Source organism: Lepisosteus platostomus, chromosome 8 (assembly GCF_059453375.1).
Source record: "Lepisosteus platostomus isolate fLepPlt1 chromosome 8, fLepPlt1.hap1, whole genome shotgun sequence".
NCBI lineage: Eukaryota > Metazoa > Chordata > Actinopteri > Semionotiformes > Lepisosteidae > Lepisosteus > Lepisosteus platostomus.
In genome coordinates, this window is record NC_142618.1 from 6,494,985 (window position 1) to 6,510,786 (window position 15,802).

At 36.1% G+C, this 15,802-nt stretch overlaps 1 protein-coding gene across 3 annotated transcripts in view; it reads right to left on the bottom strand.

The window, feature by feature from the left end:
- Window positions 1-434: 434 nt before the first annotated feature.
- The window catches only part of dok6 (docking protein 6), a 106,370-nt gene continuing 91,002 nt past the window's right edge, over window positions 435-15,802 (bottom strand). For 2 of the 3 annotated variants that reach the window (XM_088642204.1, XM_088642202.1), the window contains one exon: window positions 435-2,740. In XM_088642204.1, the coding sequence (XP_088498330.1) occupies window positions 2,577-2,740 (164 nt within the window). In that variant the 3' untranslated portion in view covers window positions 435-2,576. Of the gene's footprint in view, window positions 2,741-11,470; window positions 15,767-15,802 lie in introns of those variants that run through there. The other variant, XM_088642203.1, reaches the window with a different exon arrangement.

Below are 15,802 nucleotides of genomic sequence, written 5' to 3' on the forward strand. Positions count from 1 at the left end.
TTTAATTTTAAGTTGTTTCTAATAACTAAGATGTAATAATAAAAAAATATAAACGTGAATGCGACTTATAATTCCAGTACACAGTATGTCTAGTAAATAATAAAATTTAAATATATTTTTATCCTGACGTTTTTTAACCCTATATCCCTGCTGCTATTAAATTAAATATACAGCCAGTTTTCCTCCAGCCGGCATTAAGTCCCTTGAATGAGTACAGTATGTAGAAATTAGCAGGTCCCAGCTGGATACATAAGGGAGTGATTTGTTTCACTGAATCAGTACTCTTTAATAGCCCTGACGTGTTTCTTTGCAGTTGAAAAGGCCATATACTCTGTGCAGATACTGTATAGTGTGAGGGTCAAGTGGGCTGCAGCCAAGGAGTGAGGAACAAAGAGAGGTTAATTCCATTTTAAAAGGAAGAAAAAGTACAACAGTTTTCTGTGGAGTGGAATATGGCACATTTACTTTTTTATTTTTGCTTTTCAGGATGCATTTATATGCTGGAATTATGTCAGTGTGTAAAAATTTACTTTTTTTTTTCATAGATCCATCCATCTTGTCAGGAGAGATCATTTCTGTGGTAGGTCAGCTTCTGCCTTCTGTGGCCAAGCAAGTTTTTGTGAAGTGTCTAAGCATTTCATAAAGTATCTACTTTGCTTTTTACTCATAGCATGGATACTTCAACCACAGAAAGCCTATTTCACAATAAATTAAAAAACACATAAAACATCCTTGCAGCAAATGCACTCACTTATTAGGTTATGAAGCCTCATTTAGAAGCCTGCAACATACTGCTGTATGTATGCTGTCATGCTGTAACTTTTCCAACCAATTAGCTATTAGGCAACAATATACTGTACTGTATATACACTCACACCATTTTTTTTTTACACACCAGTTGTTACTACAATGATACAATCAAAGCTGGCTATTTAACTGCTGATTAGGCCAGTAATGTATGTCATTTTCAAATGTGCATCTGTACGTTTATGGCAAGAAAATACAGTATTTTCTATTTGAGTGGGATTTATGCTGCAACAGTGACTTCCTCATGGATAATCTGTTTCTCTGTAAAAACAAATCAGGCACTTTCTGAAAGCATAATGAATGAAAAAATATGTGGATATGGCCAGTTCATTTTATTATGTCTATAGTTAGATGTACTGTACATAAGTACACAAATTTGTAGTTTTGTGCAAAAAAAACAAACTAGTAGAATCCTTGTCATCTGTCTGAGGTTTATGGTAACATGGTATCTAATTTAGAAGAGAAGGCTTTTGAAATCTGAATAATTTCTGTTTTGAAATTGAAATTATACTTCTGATTTTTAGGACACAAGTACACAGGACAAAGAGTCCAAAACATATTGTTGCATTATGATATACAACATCTTTGGAAACATCTTATGTGCAACGGAGTATCTCATTACTTAACATGACCTACAGAGGTTATCAATATTTTTAGTTGTGACAAATTTCAGTGTCATAAATGGATTCACCCTTATATCATAATTTAAAATCTATATTCACAGTTCCAACCTTGATAGAATGATATTACTTTTAGGACCACAGTCTTCAATGATTCTACACATTTAAAAAACATTCCTGGAAGATTCTCTATACCATTTCTGACACATTAACAGACTATCTGTTTCATAAATCTCCTATTCACTGTATATCATTACTATACTGTGCACATATGCTGGCAGGTGCCCTTCAATTTGACAAAAGAACCTAATTGAAAAAGCTTAACATATAAACCTTTGCCTTTTGTTTATTTTTAAAGGGTTGCTGTACCTGCTTCATCTTACAATATACAGTATATCTCATCCATCTTCTTCCATACATTATGTCCCAAAGAGTTACTTTCTGTGTTATTGTTAACCTGAAGATGCTGTGTTTGGGTCTGATTTTTGGTCCAAATGTTTTATCTGAATGACTCATTAAAATGTATGAATGCCCACACTGTTTTTTGATTGGGATAGTACAGCCATTTCAGAAACAGTACATTTTCATTTTACTCAAAGTATAAAAGCATTACTTTCATAGGCTTAAGATGTTAAATGGTTCAATTAAAAAAAACGAGAGTATGTACATATTAATAGGTCTTTGCTAATTAAAAATAAGAGACAGGTAAATAAAAATCCAATTGTCATTAGCAGCATTCCTTTGTAATTATATTACCAATCAATTAGATGTTATCAGTTAACCATATTCCACTTTTATAGTATGTGTTAAAAAAGGGATGGGGACTTGTAATAGATGAAATCAGACCATTCTAATAATGCTCTAGTCATCAAAGAGCTTGGCTTGTCTTCAGTATGAAGAGTAAAGACTTTTTCATAAAGCCAGTCCTAATTCTCATTCTAATTAATGGCTACTGAAACCCTAGAACTCTTACCTTGAAGTACCATAAAAGTATTCTTTAATTCACATTTCTAGCCTTCAAAGTGTTTGCAATTGTCTCTTTTATACAGGCTACTAGATTAAAACTATGTTTGATCTGTACCACCTCTACGAACTAGTGTAATGTCCCATGTCAGCCTGAAGAAAACTGTGTGCCTTATTCATTGCATGTCATTGCACTGGTCCAGAGCTGTAACTCGATCCATAGCCACTAGAGGGAGACAGTGCTTGTTCTTGGTGTCGGATCCGGGCAAGTTCTTCATCGGCACCTTGTTCCAGCAGATGGCTGGGAAAGGTCTGTGCTCGAGGAACTAGCGTCATACCCAAGCTTGCTCCTGCAAACATGGAAAAGACACACATTGTTACCTTTAGTAACAATTTACCTTCAGCCAGTAAACAATGGCTGATCTTAAAAATGTCAGGCTTGTCCGAATCATTTGGCTAAAGGCAAGGTTTCGGAGGGGTAAAACATGACGAAGAAAACTGTTTTTATTATTCAGGAGATGAATAATGAAAAGAAACGCAAATAATTATGAGATGCAACACGTGTAAGGTGATGAATGCAGCACTGACAAATAAGCATCCCTTTCCCAGTCTCAGGTAAGACTGAAACAGATTCCTCACCTCCTCTTCTGTAATATTTTTTCCCCTGTGATGATGTTTATGTGAAGGCGGGTCCATCAGGATTTTAAGCATGGTTCAAATAAAATGTAACCAAAGCTCAGGGCAGATGGAGAGTTCTGTGACTTTTGTAACTGACTAGTATAATCTTAATCTTCACTGTTGGACTTCAGTCCAGGAGAACCTGATAATAGACCACTGAATTAATACAAAGGTTAATCACCTTGGGATCCTCTCTAATACCATGTACATGAGGACCTACTTATATGTAACACTAAACAAAACTAGTTTGTGGCCTCCTCGTTTTGCTAACAGCGGATGCTTGATAGAAATTTCGTCTCGATCAGTGCATTTTGTGTTCCGCAACACTGTGTTCTGTGCACAACCACACTGGAATGACTGCTCTTGAAAACATCCATCCATCCATACAGTACAGTATATCTTTTTTCTATCACTTTCATACATCATCCTGATTAGGTGATTCACAGGATTATCTGATACTTTAACCGTATTATAGAATCCAAGTAGAATATGTAGATTCTTGTTCTATAATTTGCATGACTGTAACACACTGCAAACATATTAAGTTTATGCAAATGCCACCTTTCATGTTAACGCTTTTCAAAATTGTTATTCTTGTCGAACTCCGTTCCTATTTTTATTTCAGTCTTCTGAAATAAGGATTTCACCTTTTCCTGATCTTTTCCCCTCAGCTACATCATTTTCCCATTTAAATCATTGAACCTGCACAGAAATGTAATCAGGTTGATCAGCCGTTCATGAAATGCCACACACAGCTGCCAAAAATGATGACAGGTCAACGCTGCGCTTCAATTAGGTCACATTCAAAGTCAATTCATAGCTTCAGGGTCTATTTTAGATGTAGTCATTGCATCAAAATTATATACTGTGCTCCTTGGCTGCATGTCTGTTAAACTGATTAGATGCTAAACATTATTTTGTTCTACATAAATATGGATTTTGTAGTTAAAGTTAATTGCCCAGGACAGCACGACGCTAACCTTCTTTGATTAAATGATTATGAGAAAGTGAGCAGTTGCACATGCCTGAGCATTTTGGATTTTGGATGCTCAAAGACATTTTTGTATTACTGTATTTATTTATGCACAATTACAGTACATACCAAAAAGTGATATTTAAATACTGGAGTGAGCATTATGTTGCAGAGAAATGCACAAGGCAGGAAGAGGTTCCCAATCCTAGTTCTGCAAGTCACACCTGATGGTTAATTATTTATCTGAAGCCATAGTTGAGCTAACAAGTTGCTTGATTGGAACATTTATTTGTTTTGTTTTTTTCTACTCCAAAGCTGATATTGCATGTTATGAAATGCAATAGCTCAAAGGCACCTTCGAACATATTTACAAGCTGCAAATGAATCTTATTATTAAGTCAATCAATGATTCAATTGTGTTAGTTAGAGCTCAGCAAGCTTGAAAACAAGCAGGTAAGTGGGATCAATTACAAACCAGGACTGGGAACTGCTGGGAGAAGGCATCCAGTTGTTTGTGTTGTAAATAAATTACTGATTTTAAACTTTTATACTTAAAACATCCTACAGTGTTGAAACCCATGCAAACACAAGGAGAACACACAAAATCCGCACAAATAGCACCCCCAGAATTTGAACCCAGGAATCCAGCATTGCAAAACAGGAATCATTACATTTTTAAATACTATAAATAAAAAAATGTTTTAATAATACAAACTGTAATGTATCATATATTTTACTGAGACACACACTTATTATGCTAAGAAAACACCCTTCACTTTTGAAATTCAAAAGGGAATTATTTAAATATTGAATGTGGATTGTGTAGATTGTGGAATAAGAATTACTACTCAAGCTACATCACACAGAATGTCAAGTTGTTGAAAAGCTAAAGTCCACAATAATGCATCTATTTTGCTTTAAACAATGTTGTGCTCTGACACATCACTGAGTTTCAGTATAGCCAGTGTAAAACTTTTTAGCTTCCCTTGCTTAAAGTAGTCATTAGTTTGCTTATGTCAGTCCTTCTCTAGGTGCTCAGGTGTACCCTTTATCATCTTTATCTTTATCTTTATCATCAGCTATCATTGGAGCCCTCTGAATTTCCTTGTAGTGTAGCTACCAGACGGTGTTGATCCCAGCTGAAGTGTAGAGACAGTTCACAACACTTTTCTATTGGATGTGGATGTGAGCCTACAGGAAGCCACAAGTTAATGGGGTATTATTGAGTAGTTTCAGTCCCAAAAAGACCCCTCTTACTGACAGATTTGTCCCAAATTCCACCTACTGTAAATCAAGAAATTCCAAACAGAATCTTCCAGCAATCATTCTTTTATTAAACATGTTTTTTCATGTTTCAATGTCATACGTGCAAAAACGTCTAATATACAAGTTGCCTTACTGTATCTTGTGAGATTAATGCACAGCCCAAACCTATTTTTTTTCTACTCTTTCTGTGATTAAGCTTCCTTTTCAAACCCTGGTATAAGCCACTTAGAAAAAGAAATCCTATGTTAATTATTTAAACTGTGCGTAGGAATTTTTATTTGATCAAAATTAGCTTCCAGTGTTTGTGAGTCATTCCTTGCTTCAAGACCTAAAACGAAAAAGAGTTTATCTCACTGTTTTAGAGCAGCCTCCTTTGTATTCATAGCTTTCTCCATGAGATTACACAAAATATATTTGAACAATAATTTCTATATTTTCATAGCAGTATTTAGTCGAGGCATCTTGCATTTCTCGGGTAAATGGCCACATCCCCTCATGCTGTCCTTAGCCCTTCTCTCCTAAAAATCGCCAAAGACTCTGCTTATTTCTGCTCTATGCAAATAGAAAAAAGTTATTAATCTCATCGAGTTTACCACCTTTGGCTTTAATTATTGTAGTTATTTTTTAAATGGTAAGTAGCAAATTAAACAACTATATTTGTAAAGGTACAGTATTTTAAAAAATGTATCAGAATTCTCAAACTACTTGTATACTTTTTAAAAAAATTTAGACATCAAAAGGGATACTGTATGTGTTTTTTTCATTTTCCTATATACAGTATAACTTCAAAAACATCTATTTACTTTCTAATAGAGAGGGACATTAAAATTCAACCTAAGGATCTCATTAGTCAAAAATCGGAAATCTTCTATTAGAGAACAACTGCTTTTTAGACCCCCAACGGCATTTGTGACAATGAGACTCCAATGAATGGTATGATTAAAAACAGTCAATTAATTATCACCCACCACAGCCTCATTTACTTAGAAACATCTCTTTGTCCTATTTTTTTTTTTGTAATGCCTGATTTGCCTGTAATGTATTCAATATTTGGACAGCCTGTTCTTACTGTGTGTATTAAGGTTACCGAACCAAGCTACCGCAGTGAATGTTAAGACAGATTCAATTAAAGTACAGCCCACCAACTCCACAACATAAAAAAGTTCTTGGAAGTACCAATCAAAAGAAAACAAGAGTTTTCTTTGTTTGGAAAACACATTGCCAATGTCATGACTTCACACAGTGAATAAGAGTTACAAACAAGGGGAGATCACTGGGCTGATCTAGCTCCTATGGTAGTTAGCTAATTAATCAAAGGATCTTGTTCTATTATGATCAAGTGTATACTATGCTTGGAATTACAGTATCTGAACGAAAATATGTCTATTTCATATTACACAATGTTCACAAAAAATCATGGCTTGACTGGAAGGATTTGCTGTCTCAATTCCTTTGGAGGACACTGGTTATTTACAGTATACTGTTTAAAACAGAAGCCTTTCTTATGCTGCCTATCTGCAACCCTTACAAATGCTCACAGAGAATAGTTACAAATTAATGTCAGGACTCAAAAAGGGTTTCAGGCTGCTTGCTGGGTCAGCACTCCTAGTTAATGGGTAATAATACTGTATGTTCACCGTGCCAGAATCTTGTGTTTTAATATTTGTTTTTAATATTCCTTAATAAAGGAAAGTACTGGAGGTAGAGGGAGAGGAAGAAAGTACTGTAAGTGCAACTTCAGAAGCACACGTTAATGAAAAGATAATAACAATGTCTTCATAGCTTCTGCTAATAACATGAAATGATATAAGAAACAAAGACAGGTACTGTAGCTGTTTGATTATAATAAGATACCAAAAACAAACCACTAAATCTTTCTGAAAAAAGAAACAATAGGAACATCCTGCAGAAACTAACTTCAAAATGTTAGCTATTTATAATATGGTGACACTAAAACAATTACTGCACATGAATGGTAATTGTGCAGCTTATACAAATATAAAAACCTGTACAGAAGTGCAACATTGAACTTGTCAGGGATGAACTTTCCTTTGAAACAAACACAGATAAACAGAAATAACGGATGTGCATATTTTTTTCTAGTTTTAGTAAATTGGAGGGTCTCCAAAACTGTAAAAACCCTGAAGAATAATTTATGCCAAAATGTATTCACAGAAATTGCGCCCATTTCACAAGGACTAACACTACCCAAGAATTGCCTGTGTTTGAGAATGCTGTGGCTCTGTGGCTAAGAATCTGCGCTTGTGGCTTGTGCCGGTTCAAATCCCCTGGCTGGCAGAGGAATCCTATTCCGTTGGGCCCCTGAGCAAGGCCCTTAACCCCAACTGCTTCAGGGGTGCTGTATAAATGGCTGACCCTGCGCTCTGACCCCCAGCTTCTCTCCCTGTCTGTGTGTCTCATGGAGAGCAAGCTGGGGTATGTGAAAAGACAAATTCCTAATACAAGAAATTGTATATGGCCGATAAAGTGATCATATCTGATCTTATGAGGTACAGTATGTGAGATTTGACATCACCTGTGTTGCTGAGGTCCAGCTCTCCTCGCTGCAGGACGAGGAGGCTGGGATCACCATGCAGGGTGAGGAGAGGACCAGTGGGGTGAAAGCATGGTGTGTGAGGTGAAATTTGACCCTGCTATACTGTAAACTGACTTGTATTGTCCCAAATGGGAAATTCGTTCTCCAGTGAGGTAAAGGATAAACACAATATACAGTACAATACATTGAACACCATACGAATAAGAGGCACTCACATATGATGAGCAAAATATATAAACAATGTAAAATATACAATGAACTGTCCAAATAAAGCAGGTTCATACTGTAGCTGTGGGAACAACAGATTACCCAGATTCAAATGCAAAAGAATCAAGTTGTTTGAACTGATGATGGAAGGGGCTCAAATTCACTGTGCAAGGGGTGGCCTATGAATATGTTAGCTTTCTGAACTATTTGTTTGGAATAGATGTCTGTAAGCTGTAGCTGATGTGCATCATTAAATTTGCTGGCTAGTTTTACAATCCTGCTCAGTCTGTTCTTATTGTGTGTAATGTATTGAGGTCACCGCAGTGAATGTTATAAGGGATTCAATGAAAGTAAAGCCCACCAAATTCAAAACATAAACAAGTTCCTGGGAGTACCAATCAAAAGAAAAGAGCCATCTTTGTTTGGAAAACACATTTGTTCCTCATCAAAGCTCTTTAGCAAGAATTTTTTTTTTTTACATTTAGTTTGAAGAAAAACATCAGTATTCAGTGTAGGCTTGTACTAATATACTGTATATAGACGTATATACAGTATCCTGTTAATAATACTGTTAATGTATTCTAGGGTGTAGTTTTCAATATTTTTTTTCTGAAATGTCTTGCAATTCCACTGCAGTAGTACAATATAAGAGGAAATCAAGGGGTTTAGTTCTGATTCATGTTTCTGCTTGTTCACTTTTTAATGTTTTTTTTTCAAAGTTTCCAGTGCTCAGTTAAGCTTATATCTCCTTGTTTATTTGTAACTGAATAAAAACAACATGGTCATTTACAGTATACATTATATGTGTTATTGTTAGTAAATTGAAGAGAGATTTGCACCTACAGAATTTGAACATTGGTCAAATAAAAATGGAAGAAATCCTACAAATAAGAGGGAGACTGTTTAGGCCACTGGACTGCTACTGTAAGTAGCCACAGTAGCTGATTCGAGGATCTCGCTCAGAATTTGCTTGACAGTAGTGCTTCCTATTCTCAATTTTAAATGCACATCGATGTAATGTCCCCCAGTGTCCTTGTCTTTGCCTTTTTCTGTTGATTTTGAAGAAAAGAGAAAATAAGACAGAACGAAAGAGAAAAATATGCAACCTCTCTCACATTTTGCCTCACTATCATTTGTCTATACATGGACCATGTTTCGAAAACTGCAAAAACAGAAGGAAACAAATATCCAACTTGTGCATAATAAAGCAATTGGACTTGAATGAAAAACAAAAAAAAAACAAAAATGAAAACCATAAAGGCAGAAGTAAAAAAAAACATCTTTGTGTGTCTTTGTATAACTTCTCAGACAAAACACACAAAACAAAAAAATAGAAAATCATCTTAGAATCTCCAGATCTGATGTTCCAATGAGTAACTTTCAAACTCGAGCAAGAATTTCCTGTTTTTCCTAATCCGCATGCTGTTTTGTTCCTCTTCTCCTACAGTGCATCATTCCAGTCTCCCATAACTGCAATCCCCAACATCAAAATCTGGGCTCTCTGCAATTTCTGAATTCTCTTCAAAAAGGAATACACCATTTTTTCTTCTCACTCTACCCCTCTGGGTAGAGAAGTACTCATCTATACCCCATAACAAGCACATTTTCTGATCCACCCACAGGACTTTCAGCTTCCACGATGACATCACCCAGTGTGCAGTGAGGAGTGTGCAGACTCCAGGCATCTAAGAACTCTGAAGTTGTCCCTGCTGCCACTCCTAGGATCTTCAGTTTCTCTTAACTTTCCCCCTTACATTCTGTCCCTGTTTTTCCTGCTTTTGGCCACTCTTCCTTCTCATTCTGCTTTCTGTTTTCCTCATCTTCCTGGTCATTAATTTCATCTCTGCTTTCTTCCGCCCACTCCTCTGCTTCTATCCCTGGCTTCCAACATGGCCCAGTTGTCAAGTCTCTGATCTCCTCGGCCCCGGCTCTGTGCAGTGTCCAACCTCCAGTCCAGTCAGCTGCCTTCTTAGTTGCTCATTAAGGTATTTCTTAAAGTTTAATTAACAAATTGTCACTGATTTTTAAAGTTTGAATTATTTAATAATAACAATTCACAAAGCATCCTATTCTTGCAGGTTGTCATCCCTAGGGAATGAATATTATTTCCTGTTTATAGGAAATTTCTCATTCATTAAAAAAAATCTCTAGTTTTTCTGACATTATCTGATTATAATTTTGCCTGCATATCCAGTACTTTTGAACTATATCTCTAGACTAAATGTTTTGGGTTTAGTGAGTACCAGAGCAAGTAGGAGGTCTTAACTATTGGTGTTACATTAATGTAAAACCAATATTAATATTGGGCTACTGCAATTAATTAACTCGTCCATATTTCTTGAACTCTTTAGAAGTTCCCTCAATTAACTAGCACTGTTGACATTTTAATTTAAATGTTTGTCAAAATGTGTAACGCTGTGTGAGAAAATATGACAGAAACAACCGTGCAATTTTAGAATTTCAGTAATGTGACTGAATAATTTAAATCCTACTAGGATAGTCATACTGTATCTTCAGTGCATTCATTCTGGATAAAGGTTTTTCTGTGTTGTTTAGCAGCACCATATACAACTTGGGCGATAAAGATCCTTTGGGATTTTCCAAAAGAGCAGGGATATTTGCCCTAGTGTCCTAGCTAAATCACCATGGGATTGCACAATCTTGTCTTCCTACACTCCCCCCTTAGCTCCATAGGTGCATGAAGTTCTTACTCTATGCCTCATTCGCAGTGTAGTGGGGCTTCTGCTCCTCACCCAGGTGGGTGCTGCACTTCAGTGGTGGATGATGGGGCTCCACTCCTTCACAATATTTAAAGTGCTTTGAGAACCTATGTCATGAAAAATGCTATATAAATGCAAGAAATTATTAACAGTAGCTATTTAGTGGAGGTGCACTTCTTAATTGGCTTTAGTTTAAGGGTACTGTAGTTTCAAAACTGTGTTTGGCCTTAGAGTATAATATTTCGGGGTCAGATATTGTAGATACCCTAAATAAGATTATTATTGGAGGTTGTTACACACTATTAACACACATTCTGCTTGTAGATGTTCCAAAGGTGTTTTCGATATACAGTAAAACCTTTTAAACATATGACTTGAGAAGAGAATGTAAGCTGTTAAATATTCCAGATGTTGTGTATATACAGTGTATACATAATATTCTAAAACAATGTGTTATCTTCGCAGTAAATTGGCAACCCAAAACAATGCAGACAACCTCCTCTAGCTGGCAGACAGTGACTAAAACCCTGGTGATATATCTGATTTATGTCACAGATAAAACATTCTGCAGCATTTGCATTTCTTGGGCAACTAGATTAGATGGACGAATGCTTCTACATTAGGTCCCAGCAACTGTGAAACCAACAATGGAAATGCCAAAATGATGAATGTGCTGCAATGCTTTTTTTACATACTTTAATTTGTACAGGGCTGTAGGGGTACAGTGCTAATGCCCAAAGGAATTTTCAAAGAAATAGATATAACCCAGCGCATTAAGAAGCATTTACATACAGCAACCTTGGTATTCCGTGTGTTCACATTTACAAAGTAATCTTATTTTATAGATTTTAAAACATAAATTGACTGTAGCTTTCTTCACAAAACAGTTTTCTTCACATCTCAATCATGCATTACACACAAAAATGATACATCTTAAAATTTATTTAAAAAAAAAATTTTACAGCATGGAGCTTCGAAAAGAAGGGGTACTGTAGCTCAGAAAGCCAAAATATAAAATTCTTGAGGACCTCACCTTATTAAGTGTTTTCATATATTTTATTATTCTGAAATAGGCCATTTGTGCTGTGATGATTTTCTTTGTAGTTCAGTACCTTCAACACATTTTATTTTCACGGTAACAACAACTCAGTGGCTGAAAGGTAATCAATTATGTTGTTCCAGACCTGGGTTTTAGTGTTGCACAGACACAGACATACTGTATATGTTGCTGGACGTACTGTATGAAGCCAATTTGCAATGACATATTGCTTGTGGATTTGAAGAACTTACAGAGGACAACACCAAGTAATATATACAGTAGTTTTTCACTTCACTTGGTTTAGTGCAAAGGGATTTACTACAATGCAAATACTGAAACAGCAAACCAAGATGTTCGATTGGTATACAGTATGTTCTGAATGGAACATTCACCTTTGCTCAACATTTTAAATGTCTGTGAACATTTCAAAAGTCACTTTTAGAAATTGTACTCACTATTCGAGGCCCAAAATCTATAGATGAGCAATTTTAAGTCAAGAATAGAAAAAACAAATGCCAAATTCGTCAAACTGGTGTTTTTTAAAAAAATATTTTTTACTGTCTTTCAATTAATGATTAATTTTCAAATTCTTTGTTGTTGTGGAAACTCATTATTATTGGCATTTGACTGCTTTTGACCATGCATGCGAATTCCTTATGGGTTCTCTTATTTGAAGAAAACAATGAAAATGCTTGCTCATTTAAATGCATTGTAACGCTCATGAAGCTTGCACTCATACTGAAGTAAAACATTGCTCAATGATGCAGACAGATTGGTGTCAGTGTTGTCATGATTTGCAGAAGTTTACTGAGAGCAACCATGAGGGATAATAAGCTGATAGCGTGCCATAGCTGTATATCCAAGCAAATTAAATTGGAATTTACATTCCGAGTTTTACTGCAGTGTATTATCATTTTAAAATTAACTTTATTGTCCATATACCTTATTAACTTTGTAATGGAAAATATATACACTATCTAAATGAATTATTCAGCAGAGACATTGCCAAGTGCACTGCATCAAAAACAGTTATATGTTTGTTTCAAGGGGCGTTAATTAAGATTTTTCAAAGAAATTGAACTTTTTAAAACAAATCTCAGCAATTTGGCTTAATTAATCAGCACAATGTTCATTAAATTTTTTTAATTGAAACAGTTTCCATATTCAGTATTTCTATTTAGTTTAAAAGTTTAGTTTTTTGAGTGGAGCACATAACTTTTCAGCCCATAACTCAAAAAAGGCTGGAGTATTATTTAGGGACTCCTGGTGCCTATTTACATGGTTGGAGGTTCCAGTCCTAGGTGGGATGTGGCTAATGTACTATACCCCTGAGCATGTTACTTTACTATAATACCTTTCTTCAAATACATATAAAATAGGTAGAAATGTGAAAGGCTTTGGATTAAATGGTCAAACAAATAAACGAATGAGCATTATCTGTAGAGTATTTCAATACCATTGCAGCAAAGTCCCCGTATTTAAGATTTCTTCTGAACAATTAATTAAAAAATATTTTTGGCAGAAGTAAAAGAATCACACTTTAGTTCTAAAAGCTGAAGACATTTCAGGAAAAAAAATGAGAGCGCTGTCTAGGTCTGTGCAACAGATTCCCCTTGATGGTAGCCGAGTGTGGGAGGAAATCTGACATAAACCCCCCATGTAACCCATTATAAGCAGCCTTGGGGCCTATTTTCGTTGTATTATAACCATTTGGTCCATTGACTGCTTTCCTGTGCTAATCCTGTTTTACCTCAAGGTCGAGGTGCAGTGGAAGTCACCTTCAGCGCAACCCAGTCGATTCTCTTCATGTCGTTCTGCTCTATAATCGCCTTCATGTTAGTGGGCCAACATGAAAACAAGCAAGGCTCCCAGTCTGTGAGAGCTTCTCTGCTCTCTATAGCCGTATACGTTTAGGAGTCTTCCTACTTCTTTGCAACGCACTCCTAACCTTGTGAGCCTTCACTGCTGACCAGATGTCTCAGTTGTCTCCCTACGAGAGGGAGCTTCCCCTGAAGTTTCAATCCTGTCTCGTTCACTGAGAGGACACGTCCAGCCACCTCACCGCAAGACTATCTATCCCTATCGGCCCTGTCCTCTCCCAGAAAACAGGCTGGGGCCAGCATTGCACTCCTACTGACTCCTACATGATGGATTTTAATTCCTAGATGCATTTTAATTTTAATTTCCATTACTCTTAGTGATCTCCTCCCGGTAACAGTGCTTTCTTTATTGCGATGCTGCTACAAGCAGATTCTTTGTGGGAGGCAACAACATTTTTAAGAAGCACATTTCATGAATAAGGTAACCCAGTCTTAAAACCATGCACTGATCTAATTCTAAAATCAATCTCGGCATGAGCCCATGGTGAAAATGCTGAAAGGTAAACAACAAAGTCAATGCACAATGTTTCAGCTATTAATCCTCTTACCTGTGAAGGGCAAACATAATACCATAGGAACATAAGGACATTTCAAACAAGAGGATGCCTTTCAACCCATCCAGTTCACTTGGTAGTTAGACGTTAATTGATCCAAGCACCTCATTTGGCCGTTTCTTAAAAGAAGCCAGGATATCTGCTTCAACAACATGTCTGCGTAACTTCTACAACCCTTTGGGTAAATATGTACGGTACCATCAAAAATGTCACACCTTACTAATGCTATCCCTTTTTGTGAAGTTACAAAATGAATCAAACAGCTTTTTTTTAAAACTGAATATTTTATACAAAGCCTGAATGCTCAAACTGAAGACTTCTAAGGTTAAAATAAGTAACAGGAAACGTCAGCAAAAACTAAAGAGAAACTTAGAAATAATTGGTGGAAGCACCTTTGCCATCAGTTTTCTTCTTAGTTTTGCCTGTACCTTTTCCCATCTATGTTTTCATCAGTCTTGACAAGCTTCCCACTCCCTCCTGATATGAAGCAGGACTGTAACATGATGGTTATATTATGGATGGTGTTAAGTGGCTGATGCTCTGTTTGGTTTGCATCAGATGTAATAATTTGCATGACCAAAAAGTTCAAATTCTGTCTTGCCTGGCTACAAAATATTTTGCTACACATTTATAGTACTACTTAGATGTTTTGTTGTATGTGGGATTTGAATTTATTTTTAGTCATTTTTGACCCATGGACATTTTCTCCCATCTAAGCCAGTCAGCTTTGTAACTCTTTCACGATAATATCCCACCCAGCTTCCTCCTGGCTCGGCTGCTCAGTTTGGAAGGACAGACTGATCTAGGCCATGTCTCTGTGACGTACTGTACACTTTTTAATTATTGGCTTCACCTTGAAATGTTTTTATACACTACTTCCAAACTGTGCCTTTCTACAGCTTTATCCTTGAGGTTTTTTTTAAAAGCTCCTTGGTCTTCATTGATTTATTTATTCTGAAATTGTGTGAAACACTATTATTGCACTCAGACAAAGACCATCTAACTAATTCTGTGGCTTCTTAAGGTAATGTTTTATACACTGAAATTAATTTATGTTTTCCACGTCAAAGGATTTGAATACGTTTGCATTCATAACTTTTCTAATATTGTATTAATGAGCAATTTACTTCTTTTTTGGTTTTTGCTTTGACTCTGGGGAGTTCTTTTGTGTATGTAACAAATTATAATTGTTACCAGAAATTCACATGACTGCAAGCTTTAAAGCAACGAGCATGTGAAAACAGTAAAGGTGTCCGAATAGTTTTGCAAGCCGCTGTGTAAGAGGAATAAGAGAGGGGGAGTAAGAGAAGATGTCAGAGGTGAAGACAAACCCTTTCAATTCACATTTGGCTGTCTTTCATACTTCCCCTTGGAGACTGAAATCCACTGGATTATTTTAGATCAATGTGAAAACAAAACACTGGATGTAATCTGAATCCATTTCCACCTTCTGTTACTTTCCCCACCTCTTCTCTCTTCCTCTTGGTAAGGAACCGAAGGTACTGTGAGAAAGTAATAATGAAAGCATACAGAATATT